Raw genomic sequence first — 24,150 nt, 5'->3', positions numbered from 1 at the left:
AGGGACAGAGAGAGAGAGCAAGAGCACAAGAGCAGGGGGAGGGAGAAGCAGACTCCCCACTGAGCAGGGAGCCCAAAGACAGGGCTCAATCCCAGGACCCTGAGATCATGACCTGAGCTGAAGGCAGACACTTATCTGACTGAGCCGCTCAAGTGCCCCCATATCCTTTTTTTTTTAAGCTTTATTTATTTATGAGAGAGAGATAGAGAGAATGTAAGCAGGAGGAGGGGCAAAAATGCAAAAATCTTTAACAAAATATTAGCAAATCAAATCCAGTGATACATAAAAAGATATTACATCATGAGCAAATGAGGTTTCTTTCAGGAATGAAATATATTTTTTAAATTTTAATTTTTTATTAACACATAATGTATTATTAGCCCCAGAGGTACAAGTCTGTGAATCGCCAGATTTACACACTTCACAGCACTTACCATAGCACATACCCTCCCCAGTGTCTATAAGGAATGAGATATATTTTTAACATTGAAGGCATTTTACCACACCAATAAAGAAAAAACCCACAAATTATACAGTCATCTAGGTACATAAAAAATTAGTAAGTGAAGAACATTTGACAAAATGCAAGACCCATTCATGATGAAACTTGTAGAAAACTGAAACCAGAAGGCAACTTCCCAAGTCTGTTGAGTGATATCTTACCCCCCCAACAAATCAACAACATCATAATATCAAACTGTTAAGTCATTCCTCTAACATTAGGGATAAAACAAGGATGTCTGATGTTAAACCACCTCTCTACTCAACATTGTACTGGAGGTCTTAGCTATTGAAATAAGGGGAGAAAAAGAACTAAAAGACATACAAATTAGAAAGGAAGGACTAAAACTGTTATTTTTTAAAATTATTTTTTATATTTATTTATCTATTTTTAGAGTGGGGAGAGGAACACACGGGGAGAGGGAGAAAGAATCTCAAGCAGACTCCGTGCCAAACAGATCCTGTGCAGGGCTCAATCTCACAACCCTGAGATCATGGCCTGAGCCAAAACCAAAAATCGGTGCTTAACTGACTGAGCCACCCAGGTGCCCTCAAATTGTTATTACTTGCAAATCACATACTTGCTTTGGGTTTTCTAGGTTACACAATCTTTATAAATTCAGAGTTAGTGAATTTATCAATGTTGCTATGTATAGGTCAATAAATAAAAGCCGATTGTATTTCTATATATCTGCAATAAATTAAAAATGAATCATACCATTTACATAAAAATACAACACATACCTCAGAATGAGTTTAACAAAATAAGCAACACCATTACACTGAAAAACACAAAATTTCTCTGAGAAATTAAGGAAGACCTAAATAATGAAGAATATAACATGCATGGACTAGAAGGCTCAATATTGTAAATATATAAAAATTTCCCCCAAATGTATGTAATGAAATACTGATTAAAAATCACAGAATTAAAAATCACACAATTTGTGGAAATTGAAAAGACGATTCTAAAACTCATATGAAAATCCAAAGGTCCCAAAATAACCAAGGCAATCTTACTGAAGAATAATAAAACTGGAGGACTTTTGCTGCCGTGTATAGAAATCCATTATACTGGTACAGTGTTTAAGACAGTGAGATACTGGTGCAAGGGAAGACAAATGGACCAGTGGAATAGAATAGAGTCTGGTAATCAATCCTTGCATATATGGTGGCCTGATTTATGACAATTATGCTACAGCAATGCAGTGATACTGCCCCAAGTCAATTCCAGATAGTTAGAGACTCTGTAAATATTAAATAAAGTTTTTAGAGGGAACAGAAGAGAATACCTTCTTGACTTCGGAGGAGACAAAGATATACATTTTTAAAATATTTATTTATTTATTTTTTAAAGTTTTTTATTTATTTATTTGACAGAGAGAGAGATCACAAGTAGGCAGAGAGGCAGGCAGAGAGAGAGGAAGGGAAGCAGGCTCCCTGCTGAGCAGAGAGCCCGATGAGGGGCTCGATCCCAGTACCCTGGGATCGTGACCTGAGCCGAAGGCAGAGGCTTAACCCACTGAGCCACCCAGGTGCCCCCTCCTTCTTCTTTCTTTTCTTCTTCTTTTTTCTTCTTCTTTCTTCTTATCTACCCTCTAAGCAAGTTCGAAATATACACAACAGGATTGTTAGCTAGAGACAGTATGTTGTATAGTTTTCCAGAATTATCTTTATCAATAAAATTTAACAATATTAATTCTTGATAATGTAACTTGTAAAACTGTAATTTTGTAGCTCTTGAACATCACCTCCATGTTTCTTCCTCCCCAAGCCCCTGGCAACCACCATTTTACTCACTGCATCTGTGATCTTGACTATTTTGGATTCTACCTATAACTAAGAGATATAACTATCTGGCTTATTTCACCTGCCATAATGTCCTCCACGTTTTTCAATGTTGTCACAAATGGCAGGATTTCCTTCTTTTTAAAGGATGAATAATATTCCATTGTATGTTTGTGCCACAATGTACATCCCTGCATACTGTTTTCCATAGTGGCTGCACCAATTTACATTTCTACCGACAGTACATGATGATTTCCTCTTCTCCACATCTCCACCAACACTTACCTTTTCCTTTTTTTCTTTTAATGATAGTCACTCTGACAGATGTGAGGTAATATTTCACTGTGTTTTGATTTGCACTTCCCTGGTGATCAGTGTTGTTGAGGACTTTTTCATGTACCTGTTGGTCATTTGCATGCCTAGAAAAATGTCTATTCAGGAGCTTTGTCCATTTTTATTTTTTATTAAAGATTTCTTTTAATTTTTACTTATTTGACAGAGATCACAAATAGGCAGAGTAGCAGGAAGAGAGAGAGGAAGGGAAGCAGGCTCCCCACCGGGCAGAGAGCCTGATGCGGGGCTCTATCCCAGGACGCTGGGATCATGCCCTGGCCAAAAGCAGAGGCTTTAACCCACTGAGCCACCCAGGTGCCCTGCTTTGTCCATTTTTAAATTAAATATCTATAGATCTGAGCTCTTAACAATTACAGGAGTTCCTTATTTTTTTAATATTAACCCTTTATTGTATATATGATTTACAAATATTTTTCCCTAATCTGTAGGTTGCCTTTTCATTTTGCTGACTTTTTTTTTCTATGAAGAATGTTTTGACTTTGAATTAGGCTCACTTGTTTATTTTTGCTTTTGCTGTTTGTGCTTTAAGTGTCTTATCCAAGAAATCATTGCCAAGACCAACATCAATGAGCTTTTTTCTGTTTTCTCCTAGGGGTTTTGTGGTTTTATGTCTCATGTTTAATTTTTAAATACATTTTGAGTTGATTTTTTGTGTATGGTATAAGATAAGGGTCCATAATTCTTTTGCATATGGTATCCTGTTTTTCCAGCACCATTTATCCAAGAAACTCTCCTTCCACATTACGAATTCCCAGCTCCCTTGTTAATGACTGTTTGACTGTATATGTGTGAGTTTATTTCTGGGTTCTCTATTCTGTTCCATTGATCTATGCGTCTGTTTTTATTCCAGGACCATGCTGTTTGATTACTATGGCTTTATAATATAATTTGAAATCAGGAAGTGTGATGCCTCCAACTTTATACTTCTTGCTTAAGATTGCTAGGTGCCTGGGTGGCTCAGTGGGTGAAAACCTCTACCTTCAGCTCAGGTCATGATCTCAGGGTCCTGGGATCAAGCCCTGCATCAGGCTCTCTGCTCAGCAGGGAGCCTGCTTCCTCTTCTCTCTGCCAGCCTCTTGCCTGCTTGTGATTTGTCTCTGTCAAAGAAATAAATAAAATCTTTTAAAAAATTATTTAAGATTGCTTATTTGAAGGCTTTTGGGCTTCCATCTGAATTTTAGGATTTTTTTTTCTATTTCTGTGAAAAATGCCACTGCAACATGATAGCGCTTGCATCGAATTAGTCCATCACTTTGGGTAGTATGGACATTTTAACAATATTCTTTCAGTCCGTGAACACGAGATGTCATCCCATTTATTTTTGTGTTTTCTTCTATTTCTTTCATCAAGGATAATTTATGCACCTCCTTGGTTAAATTTGTTCCTACGTTTGTATTGTTTTGATGCTATTGTGAATGAGACTGTTTTCTTAAAAAATTTTTTAGACAGTTTGTTAGCGTACAGAAACACAGTTGAGTTTTGTTGAGTTTGTATCCTTCAACTTTAATAAATCTGTTTATTCCACATTTTTTGGTGGAGTCTTTAGGGTTTCCTATATATAGGATTCCGCCTCCTTTAACAGTTATGCACATTTGCATTTTTCTCCATAAAGAGAAAAGTAAGTTACAGAGACTCTAGGAAGAATCAATGTTCCCTCAGAGGAACCCTCAGTCACCAGCAGCCTGCACCTGCACGCTCCTGGGGGCTGGAACTCCCACAAATCTCTGGGCTGAGCTCCGTTAGGGGCGGACCCAAGTTGCATGCTGGGAACAATCTGAAACCGCAGAACGCTGGGCTTCGGAAGCGTTTCCACTTTGGGACTGCATTTCCCAGTGGCCACCACGGGGAGTCAGCGACCACTTCCGGCCATCCCAGGGTCGTCGTCGTCGTGGTGGGGCGAGGCCGTCAGGTCGAGGAAGGGGTCGGGGGCTGCTAGAGAGAGGCCTCTGCTGAGCAGGACCCCAGCCGGAGGGATCCGCCAGTGTGGGTGGGCAGACAGAGGCGCTCAGGACAGGCAGCTCACAAGCACCCGAAGGAGCCTCGCTTGAGCGTGCGCGCGCAGCGAGGAGGGGATTGTGCGACCGCCAGAGGCGGACGTGGAGGTTGGGGGGGCGGCTGCGTGAGGGCGCTCCTGGTGCTGAGGTGCTGTGGTGACGGGAGGGGGGCGTGGGGACACTGAGCGTGCTTTGCTGTGGCTGTGTGTGTCTGTCACTGGGATCAGTGGGCCCTCCGCTTCCGCCGTTTTCTCCCCTCCCAGCCACGTGGCTGTAGCCTACCAATGGCCCCAGTAGGGAGGTCGGATACTGTCCCTAGAATGAAAGTTTCCCCCTGAAAGCCCAGGCCTGGACTTGGAATAGGAGTTTGAGAGCTGCAAGTGTCTGTCTGCGTCCCGCACGGGGGCAGCTCCATGTTCAGAACCACCGCATTTTCAGAGTACTGTCCCCAGGAATCAGCTTCCAACTCGGGACAGATTGCTCCTTTAACTCCCATCCCATTCTGTGCGAAGTAAGGGAGGTGTGACCCTGGAGGGTGCTTTCAAATTTAGTCTGCCGTCCAAGAAAAGTCTGGGGTCTCATGCTTGTCTTTTCCTTCCCCTTCTACCATTATCCATAAGGACCCCAGGAAGGATGAGAGTAGTAGTATTGCTGCACGTCAAAGTCAAGGGTGAGTTCTGCTTTGTTTTGCATAAGAAAGGCGTTTTTGTTTTTAGAATATAGAGGTTCCAGTAAATTTTCAGGAAATGTAGGGAGACCTGCAAATTGATACCCCACCATTTGGTCCCCCGTTGCCTCTCACATCTTCACTTAATATTCACTTGGTAAATAATTTGATACACCAAAAACCGTTTGGTAAATGTGTTCACATCTTCTTGAGCACTCCGTTTTTCTAAGATGACACGGAAATAAACCTCCAGCGATTAATGCTAAAGCTTAATTTTAGACTCTGATTTGGTAAGAAGGAAATCAGTGTTTAGGTAGAGTCACACACTGAATATCTTTTGCTTTGTAAGGGCCTGCTTTTCGAAGGAGAGAAGAATGGAGATGGTTAGCTGATTTCAGTCAGTCTGAGGCTTTCAGAAAAGCGCCTCTGTCTGCCCACCCACACTGGCGGATCCCTCCGGCTGGGGTCCTATATGCTCATTTCTCTCAATTTCTATACAACGTGGGCCTTGGGAATATGTGATCCATGATTGCTGCCTGCATGTTAAGACAAGGAGTGAGATGCTCAGGCGATATAAAAATTCTTGGGGCACCAATGTGGTTCAGTTGGTTAAGCATCTGACTCCTGATTTCAGCTCAGGTTGTGGTCTCAGGAGTTGTGGGATCAAGCCCTGTATGGGGCTCCATGCTGGGCATTGAACCTGCTTAAGATTTTCTTGCTCTCCCTCTGCCCCTCCCTCCCCTTCTGTCTCCCTCTCTTAAGAAAAAAAAAGAACAAAAGTGCTTAACCTGAGTTGCTGTGACTCCATTTGTGGTCTCAGGGGACGACAAATCCCTTCAAATAGTATACGGAAGTGTTATGGTGGATTTGGTGGGGGAAGTGTATAGTTTCATGAGATTATTCGAAGCATGCATGACCTAAAAGGCTTGGACTCGATCTGTGTAGATCAGTAGTTCCTAACGGGGTGATTCTGCCCTCCGAGAGGCGTTGGTGGTATTTAGAGGGAGCTTTGGTTCCCACACTGGGGGCCAGTGATAGTTGGATCAAATAAGTAGAGGACAGAGATGCTACTAACATTTTACAGTGCGCAGGAGAGTCCTCCCCACCCTCCTCCCCACCCCACCCCGGAAACAAAGACTTTTCTGGTTTAATATGGCATTAATGCAGAGGATGAGAAACCCGGGAGTGCTATTTAAAATGATCTTGTACAAACTGAGTAGTTAAGCAAATCACACTAGACTTGTGATGGAGTATTATGCACTTAGGAAAATTACGTTCATAAATAATCATGAAAAGAGAAAACATTTGCTCTCGTGTTAAGCAGTATTCATGTTAGGGACAGTAATACTCAGGAAGATGTATATGAGTCCCATTTACTAAGCGAGGGCATTCTGTAAGGATTCTCTCCAAAATGATGTTTTCATCAGTTTCTTAAGAAAACCAAGCCTGGTACTGTGTATATGCGTATGATTTTCTTACTCAGTCTGTAGGTGCCACTTACCTGCCTTGTGTTTTTCAGAAAAGAATCTTGATCATGGAAGTTTGATTGTCTTGGTGAGATAACAGGTAAAGGTTAGAACTGGTTGCTGTTACTTGTGATAGTTACATTGATTTGTCGGCTCTCATGACAAGCTCGACTCTCCTGACTCTCCTGACGAGCTCTGTTCTTTAATGACTGATAGCTTCCTGATAGCTCTCTTTTTGTTTTTCTGGTTTAATTTGGAAGTAGCTTTACTGTGGGTCTTTGTTTGTTTGTTTTGGGTTTTGTTTGTTTTAGAGAGACAGCCTGAAGCAGGGGGAGGGAGGGGCAGAGAGAGAGAGAGAAAAATCTTCTGCTTCAGGCTCAGTGTGGAGCCCCATTCTGGGCTTGATCTCACAACTCTGAGATCATGACTTGAGCCATAATCAAGAGTTGGATACTTAATTGACTGAGCCACCCACGCGCCCCTTTATTGTCTATTTTTGATGATGGAATAGTGCAAAACTTATTTTTAAGGAACTTAAGAAGAAAGTTAAAATTACAATACCCCCCTCTAGGGGTAGTCATTATCTATGCCTTGGTTTATATTTTTCTCATTATTTTTTTGTGTGAATACGAGCGTTTTGTTTCTGTAGAATAGAATCAGAATCAGTTCAAAAAACAAATCAAGCCATTGTTTTCATTCATTTCTGGGCCTGTGAGAGAGGGCATGACACCAATGCCTCTCTCTGAGGCTTCTGGCCTGGAAGACTCCTTTTCTCCTTGTCTTTCTGAGAACCCTCTTTGCTAATGTGATTCTTTAAGAATTTCATTCTCCAAGTTAAGCTCTGAATATTTTTGGTTAGCATTCTAAAAAAGAACAGGCCTTACACTATATTTTGTTGTACGACTTACACAAGGAAAAGGGAAACCGTGGAGTTAAGTTTCTTTAACAAACGTAATCTTTATCCTCAGTTAATATGTGTCATTATGCATTTCCATTGAATTCTCTTAGTATTTTTTTAGGTTTCTTATTTCTGCAGCACAGAAGTCTGAACAAGAGTAACTAGAGCAGAGGTTGGCAGAGCCCAATCAGAAAAAGTCATCTCGTGTACTTTGAACGTTTACAGGAAAGACACCTCTTTTGGGCTGTAGTGTCACCACACTTTGACCAAATTATAAGCTCATGGAATTTCTATAGAGTTAAAGAAACTGTTGGAAAATTTGTACCTTACTTAGAAATTCTAAATCTGTTCAATGCAAAGTGATTAATAGTAGAAGATGATACAGTGGCTGTGTAGGGAATATTGTGGCCAAAATAATAGTTTTATTATTAATTAAACTTAAAAAAAAAGATTTTGTTTATTTATTTGACAGAGAGAAACACAGCAAGAGAGGGAACCCAAGCAGGGAGATTAGGAAAGGGAGAAGCAGGCCTCCTGCCGAGCGGGGAGTCCGATGAGGGGCTTGATCCCAGGACCCTGGGATCATGACCTGAGCCAAAGGCAGACGTGTAATGACTGAGCCACCCAGGTGTCCCCGAAGTTATAGTTTTAGAGACTGTTAAGAGGACATGTGAAACTATCAAATATATACAGGACATTGCTCGGGGCCTACAGACATTTTTTCCTACAAATTATTGTAACCTGCTCAGATAAATATAGATATTTTAGTGTTGATTCAAGAATTAGGAAATAGGGGCGCCTGGGTGGCTCAGTGGGTTAAAGCCTCTGCCTTCAGCTCAGTTCATGATCCTGGGGTCCTGGGATTGATCCCCGCATTGGGCTCTCTGCTCAGTAGGGAGCCTGCTTCCTCCTCTCTCTCTGCCTGCTTCTCTACCTACTTGTGATCTCCGTCTGTCAAATAAATAAATAAAATCTTAAAAAAAAAAAAAAGAATTGGGAAATAAAGGAAACAAACCCATTAAGTAAAAACAAGAGTTTATTAGAATATCTTGAGTTTTTCCAAGTTCATAGGGAAGTTGTTTAAGTAAAAGTTTGTCTTTCATCTGACTTAGAGAACAGCTTCCTCATAGGAAAAAATACATATAAATGTACACATACATATATGTATGTGTTAATGAATATAACTATATATACATTCCAAGTTGCCAACGCACCATAGTTGCAATTGTGAAGCACTCTTAAGCAAAAAATAGAGAATTGGAGCCACAATACGTGATAAGAACTGTTAATGTGAAATGTAATTTTCCAGAATTTTTTTCTGTCAATGTCTGTTAGTTTTTACATATATACACATGTTTTATAGATGTAATCATATTCTGCATCCTGTTTTGTAACATGAGTTTTCTGCTGACCATGTATCTTGAGAATGTAATGACTACTTAGTATTCTGTTATGAGGATGCCCTGCCCTGTGTAACCGGCTGGCTTTGGTGGACTTAGAAAGCCAAACTCTGCCTGAGTAATTCCATTTACATCCTTCTCAGTTTTCATGCCTTGCCCCACTTCTCCCAATTCTGAGTTCACAAAGAGGTTCTGATGTGGTTGATGTGACCCATTCTCAGCCCTGAAAGGTGGGATGGCGGAGGAGGATCTGCACAGAGCAGGATAGGGGGGCCCAGTCCTAGGCCTAGTCATGCGTCCCAAGAATGGAGGATCCCTCATGCTAAGATATTTTGGAGGACAGCATGTTCCCCGGGGCTTGGGAGAGCTTGATTTCGTCCAGACTCCTCATGTTTGAGGCCAGTTTGTATGGGGGATGGGAGGAAAAGGCAGAGGGATGGAGGGAAAGGGAGATTGTATGAAGCAGAGAGGGATAAAAGAGGAATTTTAGGGAGTAGGTGAGACATAAAAGTGGAAGAAAAAATTGTTGTATTAATATGAGTCACTTAGAGAGCACCAAGGCACGGCTTGGCTTGAGTCCTTCTTTGTTTTTTCTCTCTCTCTAGGAGGGGAAGCATGAGGAAGATGGACCAGTTTTGTCATTCTAAAAACATGGCCTATGTAAGTCGATATTTCTTCTCCCGAAATATAATGACTTTTTTTTTTTAGCCATTCCCTGCCATGCGGGTATCAGTAAGTCATCCCACAGCACCCAGCGAGTGTGCTGTGCAGCCACAAGATACTTCAGGAACCGGCAGGCACGCTGAGAAGTGGCATATTTTCCCTGTCCTGCATGGCGGTTCTTCGCCTCCTCTCTCTTCACCTTGCAGTAATTTCCTTCAGTTTCACGGTAAAGCATGTATGTGTGGTTTCAGGGATCTCTGTCATTTGGGGATATGGCCATCAGCTTCTCCCAAGAGGAGTGGGAGTGTCTGAACCCTGCTCAGAAGGCCTTGTACAGGCACGTGATGTTGGAGACCTACAGCAACCTGGTCTCCCTGGGTAAGACTATCCCGCAGTAGTAGTTCAGTCTAAAGATTTATATTACAATAAAGGGATGCCTTGGTTAAGTGACTGCCTTCAGCTCCGGTCACGATCCTGGGATCCTGGGATCCAGCCCCGCACTGAGCTCCCTGCTCATTGGGGAGCCTGCTTCTCTTTCCCCCGACCCTGCCCAGTGCTCTTGCTTACTCTCTCTGTCTCTCTTTTTCTCAAATAAATAAATAAAAATCTTTAACTAATATTACAATGAAATTGGTATTGAACAGTTATAATTAATAATTTAAATTTTAATAATTTTGTAATTTAAAACAATTAATAATTTAATAAAGTATTAATATCTCTTCTCTGGAACATCAGCTTGCTTCACCGTGAGTTTCAGGGCCATCTTTTAAGAAATAGCTGAGTTCCTTCTTGTTCCCAGAGGAAATCGTTTGGAATTTGTCAGATTGAAAATGGGCCTGTCTGTTTTTACAAATTTAGGGGCACCTGGGTGGCTCAATTTGTTAAACGTCTGACTCTTCATTTCAACTCAGGTCATGATCTCAGGGTCATGAGATTGAGCTCTGTGTCGGGCTCCACACTGGGTGAGGAGTCTGCTTGAGATTTTCTTTCTCCTTCTCCCCTGCCCCCTCTAAAAAAATATTACTACAGATTTAACCAGATCTCAACCAAAGGTTTTTGGTTTGTTTTATTTTGTGGGGTTTTTCTTGTTTGTTTGTTTTTGAATATTTAAAAAATTTTTTTCAGGATGCCTCGGTGGCTCAGTCAGTTAAGCATCTACCTTCAGCTCAGGTCACGTATCCCAGCGTCCTGGGATCGAGCCCCGCATCGGGCTCCACACTGAGCATGAAGCCTAAAATTTTTTTGTTCTGTCTCTCTGCCCCTCCCTCTCCCTGCTTATACTGTCTCTCTAAAACAAACAAACAGGGCGCCTAGGTGGCTCAGTGGGTTGGGCCGCTGCCTTTGACTCGGGTCATGATCTTAGGGTCCTGGAATCGAGTCCCGTATTGGGCTCTCTCCTCAGCAGGAAGCCTGCTTCCCTCTCTCTCTCTGTCTGCCTCTGCCTGCTTGTGATCTCCCTCTGTCAAATAAATAAAATCTTAAAAATAAATAAATAAAAATAAAACAGAACCCCACAATAAAGCAACTTCCAAATTAAACCACAGAAACAAAAACAGAGCTATCAGGAAGTGGGTACTTTCAATCATTAAAGAACTGAGCTTGTCATGAGAGTTGACAAATCAATGTGACTATCACAAGTAACAGCAACCAGTTCTAACCTCCTTTACCTGTATCTCACCAAGATAATCAGAAATTTCCATGATCAGGATTCTTTTCTGAAAGAACACAAGGCAGATAAGTGGTACCTGCAGACTGAGTAAGAAAATCCATGTGCATATACACCGTACCAGGCTTGGGTTTCTTCATTAAGATACTGATGAGCCTGTTTCTCCTTCTGCTTGCTGCTCCTCCTTCTTGTGCTCTCTCTCTCTGACCAATAAATAAAATCTTAAAAATAAATAAATTTCTACACCATATGTCATGTGATTTCTCTTTTTGTTTGTTTGTTTTTAAGCAGAAAGTTCCATTTCTAAGCCAGATATGATTACCTTACTGGAGCAGGAGAAAGAACCTTGGATGGTTTTGAGGAGAGAAACAACTGGATGGTACCCAGGTGAGTAGAGGAAAAGCTGGCAGAGAGGAGCAGGAGGGTCAGAGAGGGGTCATACCCCTGAGATGTGGTTTGGAAAAATGCCTTCAAAGACCCAAGGCCTGTTGGATTAAAAATGCCCGAGATCTGAGAAGGAAATAAAGATCACACAGCATGGGCTCTCACAGGAACTCCATCTTTTGCTAATTATCTCTAAGTTTTGTTCTTTTATTTCCTCTCCTTTCAGTGGAGTGACCTTTTTTTTTTTTTTAAAGATTTTATTTATTTATTAGAGATCGCACGCACATGAGCAGAGGGAGAGGGAGAACCCCAACCAGACTTCCACACTGAGTGCGGAGCCTGCCGAAGGGCTTGATCCCACGACCCTGAGACCATGACCTGAGCCAAAATCAAGAGTCAGACACTTAACTGACTGAGTCACCCAGGTACCCCCCCACAGTGTAACTTTTTAACATATATTTTGCATCCATCTGCTTTCTAGCTCTGCTTTTGCATTTAAATTTCTAAGATTTATTTATTTATTTATTTGACAGATCACAAGTAGGCAGAGAGGCAGGGAGAGAGAGAGAGAGAGAGGAGGAATCAGGCTCCTCCCCACTGAGCAGAGAGCCCGATCCGGGGCTCGATCCCAGGACTCTGGGATCATGACCTGAGCCGAAGGCAGAGGCTTTAAACCCCTGAGCCAATATGTGTTTCTAGGATCTAAAAAAATGTTTTCATATATTCAGCAAATATTTATTGAGGGTCCACTCCAAGCAAAGCACTGTGCTTGGCACTGTGTACAGTGAAATGAGCATGACTGATAGAGTCATGCTCTCATGGACTTCACCTGCCCTTGGCAAGAAAGACATGGATCAGTCATGTAAGCAGATGAGTAAGTCAGTACTGTCGGGAATGATGCTGTGCAGACAGGTGTACAGGAACAGTGCAGGGAGAATGACAGGGTTGGGTGGTTAGGGAGCATGTCTTGAAGTGGGCGTGCTTGCACAGAGTCATGAAGGAAGGGTTCAGGCCACAAATCTGGGCAGGAGCATTCTAGTCTGAGCAGGACACACAGAGGTCCTGAGCAGGAGATGGTCTCTTTATACCTGGGAACAGTAGGAAGTTTCAAGCCAAAGAGACAAAGGGATGGTGGGAAGGGAGGTCTGGGAGTTAGGCCAGGACCAGATCCTACAAGGTTCTGATTATCATTGTGAAGAACACAGAATGTTTTCTAAGAGTTACTTAGAGCCATGTTCTATGTTGAGAGTGTTCTTCACTTCTTAGTTTTTAAATAAACTAAGTATGACAAGGACACAGAAAACTGCAACACAGAGAATTGCATGATTAAAAGTACCTACACTTGTGGGGCACCTGGGTGGCTCAATGGGTTAAGCCTCTGCTTTCGGCTCAGGTCATGGTCCCAGGATCCTGGATCGAGCCCCGCATCGGGCTCTTTGCTCAGCGGGGAGCCTGCTTCCCCCTCCCTCTCTGCCTGCCTCTCTGCCTACTTGTGATCTCTGTCTGTCAAATAAATAAAAATTTAAAAATATATAAAAAAAATAAAAATAAAAGTACCTTCACTTGTAACCACCAGGCCATGAGTCACAATTTTGCCAGCTGTTCTGGAAGCCTGTTGTGGGTTTCTTTGCACTCACAAACTATCCCCTCCCTGCAGGAAAGGTTTTCTCTAGGGTTTTATTGTCTGAGTGAACATCTCCAGTCTGATTTCATTTTACCTATCATTTTAAAAAGTCTTTCAAGTCTCTTTTAGATGAAAGGTTTCTCTTTGTTTTTTTGTGAACTGTTTTTTTCTTCATTAAATTAGAGCATTTGTCCTGTAGTTTCAGACCATCTGGATTTTGCTGACGACATCTTGGTGTTATGGAGGAACATGTTCCTCTGTCTCCTCTTATGGGTCCAGAACCTTAATCAAACTTTTGGGAAACCTTTTTTCCCCCTAGGTGTTGGTGACACTCTTCAGTCCGTTGACTTGTGATGTCTGGATTTCCTGTTCTAGTGTTATCAGCAGCCACTGACAGGCAGTAACTATGTCCCTTAATTCGTCAGAGGTTGTAAATTGGTGGATATTCGAATTCTGTCATTTATTCTTTATTAGCTGGAATGCATGTGTAAAAAGAAACTTCACCTTATTTACTACTCAGTTACTCAGTTGTACAGCTCATATGAAAATTGAAGATAAATATTCTTTTCCTTTGTTTACTAATTTTCTAAATAACGTGTTGGTTTCTTACATCCGTTCAAAGGTGACCCTTTTGGGGGGCACCTGGGTGACTCAGACGGTTAAGCGGCCGAGTCTTCATTTTGGCTCAGGTCGTGATCTCAAGGTCCTGGGATCAAGCCCCGTGTTGGGCTCCCTGCTCAGTGGGGAGCCTGGTTCTCCTGCCCCCCCCCAAGCTTGTTTTCTCTCTCTCTCTCAAATAAATGAATAAAACCTTTAAAAAACAAGAAAGAAAACTAGATTCACCGGTCGTGAACATTTGGCCACCTTTGCTGTATGTATTTATGTATCTAAATGTTTGAAACCTTTTTTTTTTAATTTTTATTTAAAAAGATTTTATTTATTTATTTGACAGAGAGAGAGAGATCACAAGTAGGCAGAGAGGCAGGCAGAGAGAGAGGAAGAAGCAGGCTCCCTGCCAAGCAGAGAGCCCGACGCGGGTCTTGATCCCAGGACCCTGGGATCATGACCTGAGCTGAAGGCAAAGGCTTTAACCCACTGAGCCACCCAGGCACCCTGTTTGAAACCTTTTTTGCTGAACCACTTGTAGGTCTAAGTCACTGATGTTTTGACATGTGGTACTTAAACATTTCACTTTGCATCTTCTAAGAATAGGAAAGGTCCTAATAACCTTTCATTATTCCTAATTAGCTTTATTATCTTAATTAACCTAAATAACATACTATTGTCACACCTAAGAAAATCACCCTATTTCAGGAGTATCATCTGCAGGTCACAGCTCACAGCTCATAGCTCACAGCTAAATTTCTCTCATTTCTCTTTAAAACTTTCGTTTATTTGGTTTTGTGGGAGTGTGTTTCAATTTAAGATCCAGTCAAAGTTCATGAACTGATTTATGGATCGGTTTCTTTTTAAAACATTTTTGTTTACTTTTACTTTTTTTTTTTTTTTTTTTTACTGTTAGGCTTTTTCAGTCCCTTTTTATCTGAAGAGCTTCTGTGCCATAAAATTTATTTAAATTTAATTTTTTTTTAATTTGGCTTTTATCTCTCTCTCATTTTCTAAGTCCAGTCTTGTTTACCTAAACTATGACATTCTGAATTTTTTTTTTTAAGATTTTATTTATCTATTTGACAGACAGAGATCACAAGTAGGCAGAGAGGCAGGCAGAGAGAGAGGAGGAAGCAGGCTCCCTGCTGAGCAGAGAGCCCAGTGCAGGGCTCAATCCCAGGACCCTGGGATCATGACCTGAGCCGAAGGCAGAGGCTTTAACCCACTGAGCCACCCAGGCACCCCTGATTGGTTCTTTTTAATACTTACTGTTTGTTTTCAAAGGTCTCACTGAGATCATCCACTCTTTACTCAAGTCTAGTGAGTATCTTTATGATCATTACTTTGAATTCTTTATCAGGTACATTGCTTATCTCTGTTTCATTTAGCTCTTTTGCTGTGATTCTGCCCTGTTCTTTCGTTTGGGACATTTTCCTCTGTCCTCTCATTTTATATAACTCTGTTTCTGTGTATTAGGAAAGTCAGTTACAGCTCTTGATCTTGAAAATAGTGACCTCTGGGCACTTGGGTGGCTCAGTGGGTTAAGTGTCTACCTTAGGCTCAGGTCATGAACCCAGGGTCCTGGGATCAAGTCTTGCATCGGGCTTCCTGCTCAGCAAGGAGTCTGCTTCTCCTTCTGCTGCTCCCCCTGCTTGTGCTTGCTCTCTCTGTCAAATAAATTGATTGAATCTTAGGAAGGAAGGAAGGGAAGAAAGAAAGAGAGGTAGGCAGAGAAAGAAAGAAAGAAGGTCCTGTGGTACCCTGGGGTGCAGTGTCTGTCGTTCACCAGAACAGGCACTTCAGGCTGTCTTTGTGTGGGTTGCCTGTGCTCTGCTGTTGTGGCAGAGCCTCTTTTGCCTTCAGCCCATTGGTGGCGATGGCTCACTTTGCTTGTTCTGGGTAAGGTTTGGTCTCTCTGCTGTTAAGAGGTCTGTTGGGGGCCACTAGGGGCTTGCAGATCGGTGGTGTCAGCAGTCAGACTCCGTGCTTGCTCTCAGCCTGTCTACTGGGACTGTAGTTGCGCCACCTTGCAAGGCACTGTCTCTGCCTTTCCCCCTGAGAGGGGGCCAAGTTCCCTTGCTCACTGGTAGGCAGGACTGGCAGTCACACTGCCTGCTCCTAGACCATCTGCCAGGGCTGAAGGTGCACTGATCAGCAGGGTACTCTCCGTACCGCTAGCTATAAGGTTTGGTTGCTGGAACTGTGGGTACACTGGTGTGTGTGCTTATCCTTCCCCTGACCACAAAGCAGGAGTCTCTTTGGAGTGGCACTTGTCCCGACTGGGGCTGCTTGGAAGGTGTGTTGAGGCCGGAGCCTCTCTGGAGTGCAGTGGGTTGGATGGGGCAGATCCTCAGGAGAATGCGAAGGTGGGGCATGCAGTGCTAGAAGGGTAGGTGCTGTGTGTTTACACTGGTTTGCTAAAGCTTCCAGCTATCTAGGCAGTGATTGGGGGTGGGCAGGGAACGGTTCCTGCTGGCTCTTTTGTTCTTGGGGAAGTTTCCCAAAGATCCGTGTCCCTCCAGCGCACATTCTGAGATTAGTAAATAAATGTTCTTCATGTATACCCCAGGTGCTTTTTCAAACTGCTTATTCTATGTTGTTATCTGAGCAGGTTTTTTGTTATGCTGGCTCTAAAAGGACAGGGACTCGAGTTTCCTGTCACCCTCTGGCTCTCTCCCAGAACCAAACCTGCTGATTTTTAAAGTAACCAGAGTTAAGCCCCACTGATTGTAAAAACTTGTGAAGTTAAGCCCACTGGTTTTCAAAACCAAATGTAACGGGACTCATCTTCCCAGTGTGGGTCCCCCATTCCTGGGGTGCCTGGTGTGAAATCTGATCCTCTTCTTTGTGTTTGTGGTGTCCCTCCTGTTTGTGGTTATTCTCACTGGGGGTTTGGTTCCCAACTTCATCTCCACCCCTTCTACCCTTTTTGATGTGGCCTGGTCTATGTTATTACCTGTGGAAAGTCTGTTCTGCCATTCTCAGGTCATTTTCATAGTTGCACTGATGTGGCTGTTATCTTGGTGTGTCTGTGGCAGGAAGTGAGCCCAGGATCCTTCTAATGCACCATCTTTCAGAACTCTCCCTATATCTATATTTTTGTTGAGATTTTCTATTTTTCCATTTGTTTCAAGAGTATTTGTGTTTGCTTATTGGAACATTTGCGTAATTATGGTTTTAAAGTCTTTGTCAGGTAATTCAAACACCTGTTAATCTCAGTGTTGGCATCTGTTGATTTTCTTTAACATTGTGATATATTTCGGCAGGTGCTCAACCTAGTTAAGGTTCCAGCTTCAAGTTTCTACCTGTTTTCTGTGGTTGGTTTTCCCATAGTGACATATACATGACCAGTGGGGTTCAGATGTGAGTTTGTTCCCATTTGAAACAAATAATCCGAGAATGGTTCAATTTATCAATTTAAGTAGTTTTGAATGAGTGATTATTATGATAAGCCTTTCCCAGTGGCTCATTTTTGCATTATATACCTTTATTCTCAGCCTTACTTCTTTTATCAGTACTTTTCCAATTACTTAACACCTACTGTGTGCTATGGGCTTATTATTCAGTGGTGAATTCTATGAGGATTGTGTCTCCTCCTAGGCAGATTTAGGAATAAGAAAATATACAGAATGAGAAATGAGCTATTGAATGAGTGAATGTATAATTAAAATAGAATTGTGAAGGCAAGGAATGAGACTTTTGAATAGAGAATAAAGGAGAGGGATATAATTAGATGGGCCCAGCAGGAAGGCATTTCTTTTGAGTCTTAAAAATGAGACTGTTGTCTCCTACAAGCAACTAATGCCACAGGATTCTTGTGTGATGGATGAAACAGTCTGACCAAAGCATGAAGATACTGAAGAAATCACTATAATGTTCAGAGCACTAAAAGAAGGCAGTGGGGTAGAAATAGGGTCCAAAGGATGACAGTGGCTTCATAGGTCTTGTTATCCATGGTAAGCGTTTTGGATTTTATTATAAGAGTAAAGACTAACCATTCAAAACAGTTTTTAAGTGTGGATCCTTGAACTTTGATCTGCATCACAATTATCTGATAGAGATGTTAAAAATACAGCATCTTAGGACTTATTCCTAACAATTCTGATTCTTTGCATCTGAGTTGCTTGAATATCAATACTTTTAACAAGCCTACCAAAGGATTTTGATTAACACTTAAATTTCACAGTTCATCCCTTCCCATATTATGAACATCACCATCTAACATAAACTTTCTGCATTTTCGGAGCTCTTCTTAATCCTTTTCCAAATATTCTGGAAGTGTCTTTTATATACTTCACTATATATTTAAAAAAATTTTTTCTAAGACAGTTATCATATGATCTGTCTGATATGAGAAATTTGAGAGAGAAGGCAAAGGTCTGGGGGGTAGGGAAGGAGAAACAAGATGGGATCAGGAGGGAGACAAACCATAAGAGACTCTTAATCTCACAAAACAAACTGAGGGTTGCTGGGGGGAGGGGGGTAGGGAGAGGGTAGTTGGGTTATGGACATTGGGGAGGGTATGTGCTATGGTGAGTGCTGTAAAATGTGAAAGCCTGACGATTCACAGACCTGTACCCCTGGGGCAAATAATATATTTATATGTTAATAAAAATAATAATAATAAATAATCCAAAAAAATTTTTTTCTATATGTATATATATTTTTAGAGTTATATACTCTTCAGTGGATTTTGTACATGTGTGTACAGGAAGATAAAATGTGTTTGTTTTCTCCTTTTCTTTCAGATTTGGAGTCAAATTATGGAGCTGAGAAGTTACCTTCAGAAAATTATATTTATGAAATAAATTTGCCTAAACTGGGTATAAAACAAATAAGTAAAACTCTTGGCCTCAAGGCCTCCAATTTTAGAAATGACTCAGATAGCAAAAATAGATTTAGGGAACAACAGGGACATCAAGATGGGTATATCAGTCAACATATAATAAGCTAAAAAAAAATGCATACTTCTACTCATAGTACTTCTCCTATTCACACTACAGATAAGCCATATGAATGTAAGGAGTGTGGAAAGTACTTTAGTCGTGGTTCAAATCTTGTTCAGCATCAGAGTATCCATACTGGAGAGAAACCCTATGAATGTAAGGAATGTGGGAAGGCCTTTCATCGTGTGTCAAACCTTGTTCAACATCAGAGTATTCATGCTGGCGTGAAACCGCATGAATGTAAAGAGTGTGGGAAAGGCTTTAATCGTGGTTCAAATCTTGTTCAGCATCAGAAAATTCATTCTAGTGAGAAACCCTTTGAATGTAAGGAATGTGGCAAGGCCTTTAGTCTTCTGACACAGCTTACTCGACATCAGAACATTCATACTGGTGAGAAACCATTTAAATGGAATGTGGCAAGGTCTTTCATCGTGGCTCAAATCTTGTTCAACATCAGAGTATTCATACCGGGGAGAAACCCTATGGATGTAAAGAATGTGGAAAGGCTTTTCGACTTCACCTACAACTTTCTTGACATCAGAAAACACATACTGGTGAGAAACCCTTTGAATGTAAGGAATGTGGGACAAGCTTCAGACATCAATACCAACTTAGCATCAGCAAATTCATACAGGTGTGAAACCCTATGAATGTAAGGAATGTGGAAAGAGCTTTAGTCGTGGTACAGACCTTAGAGTACATCAGAGAGTTCACACTGGTGAGAACCCCTATGAATGTAAGGAATGTGGGAAATGTTTTACTTGTGGTAGTGAACTTAGAGTACATCAGAGGATCCATACTGGTCAGAAACCATATGAATGTAAGGAGTGTGGGAAGGCATTTAGTCGTAGCTCAAACCTTATTCAACATGTTAAAATTCATACTGGCGAGAAGCCCTATGAATGTAAGGAATGTGGGAAAACTTTCAGACTTAGTTCAGTCTTTACTGCCCATCAGAGAATTCATACAGGTATGAAACCCTATGAATGTAAAGAGTGTGGAAAGACCTTTAGTTGTAGCTCGAACCTTATTCAACATGAGAGGATTCATACTGGTGAGAAACCTTATGAATGTAAGGAATGTGGAAAGGCCTTTAGACTTAGGTCGGTTTTTATTACCCATCAAAGAATTCATACAGGTCTGAAGCCCTATGAATGCAAAGAATGTGGAAAAGCCTTTACTGTGAATGGTCAGCTTACTCGACATGAGAAAATTCATAATCGTCAGATGTCCCATGAATATAAGGAATGTGGGAAAACCTTCACTGGATATGAACAACTTATTCAACATCAGAGAGTTCATAGTGGCAAGAAGTCCTATGAATATAAAATGTGGGACGACCTTTCATCATGGACTGAGATTCACTCAACAGCACAGTATTCCTACTGGTGAAAAACTTTGAGTAGGAGTAGCATGGAAAGATTTTACAGTCAAAGCAAACACCTTAGTGTTGAGAGGACCTTCTGGTGAGAAAGTCTTTGAATGTAAAGAAATAGAGTAGCCTTCACGTTCACAGTTTACTAATCATGAAAGAATTTTCCTAGGTATTTTAGTTTCACGCGCTTAGAAAAGCCTTCAAACTCAAACTGGAGGAGAATTTGTTGGAACAAACGCAAGCTAACATCTACTTGAGGCAGGTGCTTTATCACCACTGCCATTTCACTACCTGCATGACATTAGGTGCCTATCCTCTTTGTGCGTCATTTGTAAATGGCAACAATGGTGAGTGCATACTAGTGCAATTACGGAAATAATTGTGTTACAATACGTACAAAATCCTTACAAGAGTACTTGGCACATGCTTGTGTTCATAAAGAACAGCTTTTATGTTTCATTAGCATCATTGTTGATGACACGAAAATTATATTATTGTGTATAATTTAGAAAAATCTATTCCTTAATTATTAAGTTTTAAATAAGTACTGTATAAAATTTTATGGTAAGGAAAAGAATATGAGGATTTTCGTTAAGAGTTCATTCCTTAAGTTACATCAAAAAGTTAATATTGAAAAAAAGAAGTTAATTTTGAAAAGAAACCCTATGGATTTAGGGAATGAGGAGATGTTAAAAAACCAGCTGTTGAAGAGTCAGTTTTTGAAGTGATTTGTCTATAAAAATAACATGCAGAAAATGTATAATTTATTTCCCTGTCCAGAAGTTAAGATAAGTATTAGTGAAAGATCAAAATAAAAGCATCCATTTGTATATTCAACTTTATCATGAAAATTGCTGCACATATGAAAAGTTGAAAGAATGAACACCCATATACCCCTATGTAGATTCAAAGTTGTTAACAATTTGACATTTATTTTTCTGTATATTTTATGTTGTACCATTGAGAATATGTTTTTGACCTCATGATACTTTCCCCTTTATTACTTCAGTATGTCTCCCAAACATAAAGACAATCTCATATAGAGCCATAGTACCATAATTACCCTTAAGGAAATTCTCCATAATTCCACAGTATCTATCTTACCAGTTTCTTCACCAGCCTCTAAGAGTGGGTTATTTAAGGTTCATTTAAATAAATGAACCACAGAGGTTCATTTAAGTAGAATGCATTCCAGATTCTGTACTGTATTTTGTTAGCACTCTATATTTTAGTCTACAACGGTGACTCAAAATTTCCTGGGTATCAGAATCATCTGTGGTTCTTAGTAAAAATACAAAGGTCCAGGCCCACTGAACCTCTGTTTTTTCTAGCTGTCCAGGCGATTTTGGTATGCAAAATGGTATCTCTATAGAGAGCCACAGATCTAGAACATTTCCCCTTTTGCAAATATTCTTAAATAATGTTGACTTCTTGAGAAGTCCAGGAAAATTGTCTGCCATGTGTTTAGATTTTTTGTTTCTGTATAGTGTCATTTGGCCCCCTTTTATTCTTTGTGTTTTCTGTACAAAGGAGATGGGGGTGGGGAGCTTCAGCCGCATTCCACAAGTTCAGTCATGTTTGCATTTTAATGGATTTCATTCCTGAATAGTCTATTTCATTTTTTAGTTTTCTATTTGATTCAGAATTTAAATACATATGATTATAAATTTCCAAAGAGGTGACAGTCTCTCCACAGATCTTTACAATGGAGGTCTGGTGTCCTCTGACCCACATGATCAAACTTAGTTTTACTAACAAAGCAATGACCTGTCCTTACATGCTTTCTGACCTGTTGCAATATGACATATAAACATAACCTACAAAGTATTCTCCCCTTAAAACATGTAATCTGAACCTAATGGAACCTCTAGGCCCAGTTTTCTTTGTTTTGTGCATTTTTTAAAAGACTTTATTTATTTGACAGATAGAGATCACAAGTAGGCAGAGAGGCAAGCAGAGAGAGAGGAGGAAGCAGGCTCCCCACCAAGCAGAGAGCCCAATTCGGGGCTTGATCCCAGGACCCTGAGATTATGACCTGAGCCGAAGGCAGCGGCTTAACCCACTGATCCACCCAGGGATCCCAGCCCCTGTGGTTCATATGATTTCAAGATACACCTCAACAATGACCATCAGAGAACTTCAAAGAACAGGCATTATTACAGATCCCAGAAGGCACACCCAAGGGTAACACAGTGGGGTTGCAGGTATAGGGAGAGAGAGTTCAGACCTGGGGCTCTGCTTTTATTAGGAACTGAGTGTAGGATGTCTAGGGTTTCACAGTTTCCTTATTGGCCAATTTAAAGCCTGAGCAAGAATTAACTTACTGGAAGGGAGAAGCAAGGTTAATCAAGTGGTCAATTATCTAGGTTACCCAGGGCTTTCTGAAACAAGGAGCCTCATGAGTGAAGGTGGCCTAATTCCTTCTCTGGTTGTTTTGCTAGTAGTTGTGTCAAACAGCTGGTGATATGTCTATTCAACATGGCTGTCTTTTGAAGTGGGTGCCTCAGCGGTGAAGATTAATGTCAGGTATTTACACTATCTATTATCAAAAAACTTAATGTCAGCACTTATTACCCTGCTATATTTTACACGAATTGCTTTTTCTTTAAATTCATTTAAGCTTTTTTATTTTTAAGATTTTATTTATTCATTTGACAGACAGAGAGCACAAGTAGGCAGAGAGGCAGGCAGAGAGGGGGCGGGCAGCAGGCTCCCTGCTGAGCAGAGAGTCCCTGGGATCATGACACAAGCTGAAGGCAGAGGCTTTAACCCACTGAGCCACCCAGGTGCTTCAAAATTCATTAAGCTTTTAAATCACATAAAAAGAAAAAAAAACTACAAAACATTGCATACTAGTTTGTCTTGTTGCTCAGTATTTACCTTTATTGAGATCTTTATTTCTCTATATGGCTTGTGTTACTGGCTAGTGTCTTCATTTGACCTTGCAAGACTCCCTTAAACATTTCTTGCAGGGTAGGTCTAGTGAGCACCTGGCAATGTCTTCATTTCTCTGTCAATTTTGAAGGGCAGTTTTTCTAGATATAGGATTCTTGGTTGAAAGGTTTTTTCCTTTGGCATTCTGCATATATTGACCCACTGTCTTCTGGCCTCTAAGATTTCTTCTGAGAAATCTGATAATTTCATTGAGTATCCCTTATATGTAATGATTCACTTCTCTCATCACTTTCAAGTTCTCTTTGTCTTTTGAAAGTTTGTAATGTGTCTTATGGATCTCTTTTTATCAATTTTTTAAAGATTTTATTTATTTATTTATTTGACAGAGATCACAAGTAGGCAGAGAGGCAGGCAGAGAGGAAGCAGGCTCCCAAGCAGAGAGCCCGATGCGGGACTCGATCCCAGGACCCTGAGATCATGACCTGAGCTGAAGGCAGAGGCTTAACCCACTGAGCCACCCAGGCGCCCTATCAATTATTTTTTAAATTGAAATGTAGTTGATACAGGCATGGATCTCTTTGACTTCATTTTGTTTTATTTAAACCATTTTGTTTTATTTGACAGAGATCACAAGTAGGCAGAGAGGCAGGCAGAGAGAGAGAGAGGAGGAAGCAGGCTCCCCACCAAGCAGAGAGCCCCATGTGGGACTCGATCCCAGGATCCTGAGATCATGACCTGAGCTGAAGGCAGAGGCTTAACCCACTGAGCCACCCAGGCACCCTGACTTGATTTTATATAAAGGTTGGTGTGCTTTTTGGATGTGCATGTTTACATCTTTAATCAAATTTGGGACATTTTGGGGCACCTGGGTGGCTCACTGGGTTAAAGCCTCTGCCTTCGGCTCAGGTCATGATCCCAGG

At 41.1% G+C, this 24,150-nt stretch overlaps 1 protein-coding gene across 1 annotated transcript; it reads left to right on the top strand.

Moving 5' to 3' along the window:
* Positions 1 to 4,278: 4,278 nt before the first annotated feature.
* Positions 4,279 to 20,352, top strand: LOC116857600 (zinc finger protein 780B-like). The gene is given in 8 exon segments (XM_032841845.1): positions 4,279 to 4,626; positions 9,674 to 9,728; positions 9,983 to 10,109; positions 11,689 to 11,784; positions 18,763 to 19,365; positions 19,368 to 19,571; positions 19,574 to 19,869; positions 20,038 to 20,352. Coding segments are annotated over 7 exon segments (1,686 nt in total). The 5' UTR covers positions 4,279 to 4,626; positions 9,674 to 9,683.
* Positions 20,353 to 24,150: the final 3,798 nt, after the last annotated feature.

The sequence above is a fragment of the Lontra canadensis genome, unplaced genomic scaffold (assembly GCF_010015895.1).
Source record: "Lontra canadensis isolate GAN:19392208 unplaced genomic scaffold, GSC_riverotter_1.0 scaffold125, whole genome shotgun sequence".
NCBI lineage: Eukaryota > Metazoa > Chordata > Mammalia > Carnivora > Mustelidae > Lontra > Lontra canadensis.
This window is presented reverse-complemented; position numbering and strand designations above follow the sequence as displayed.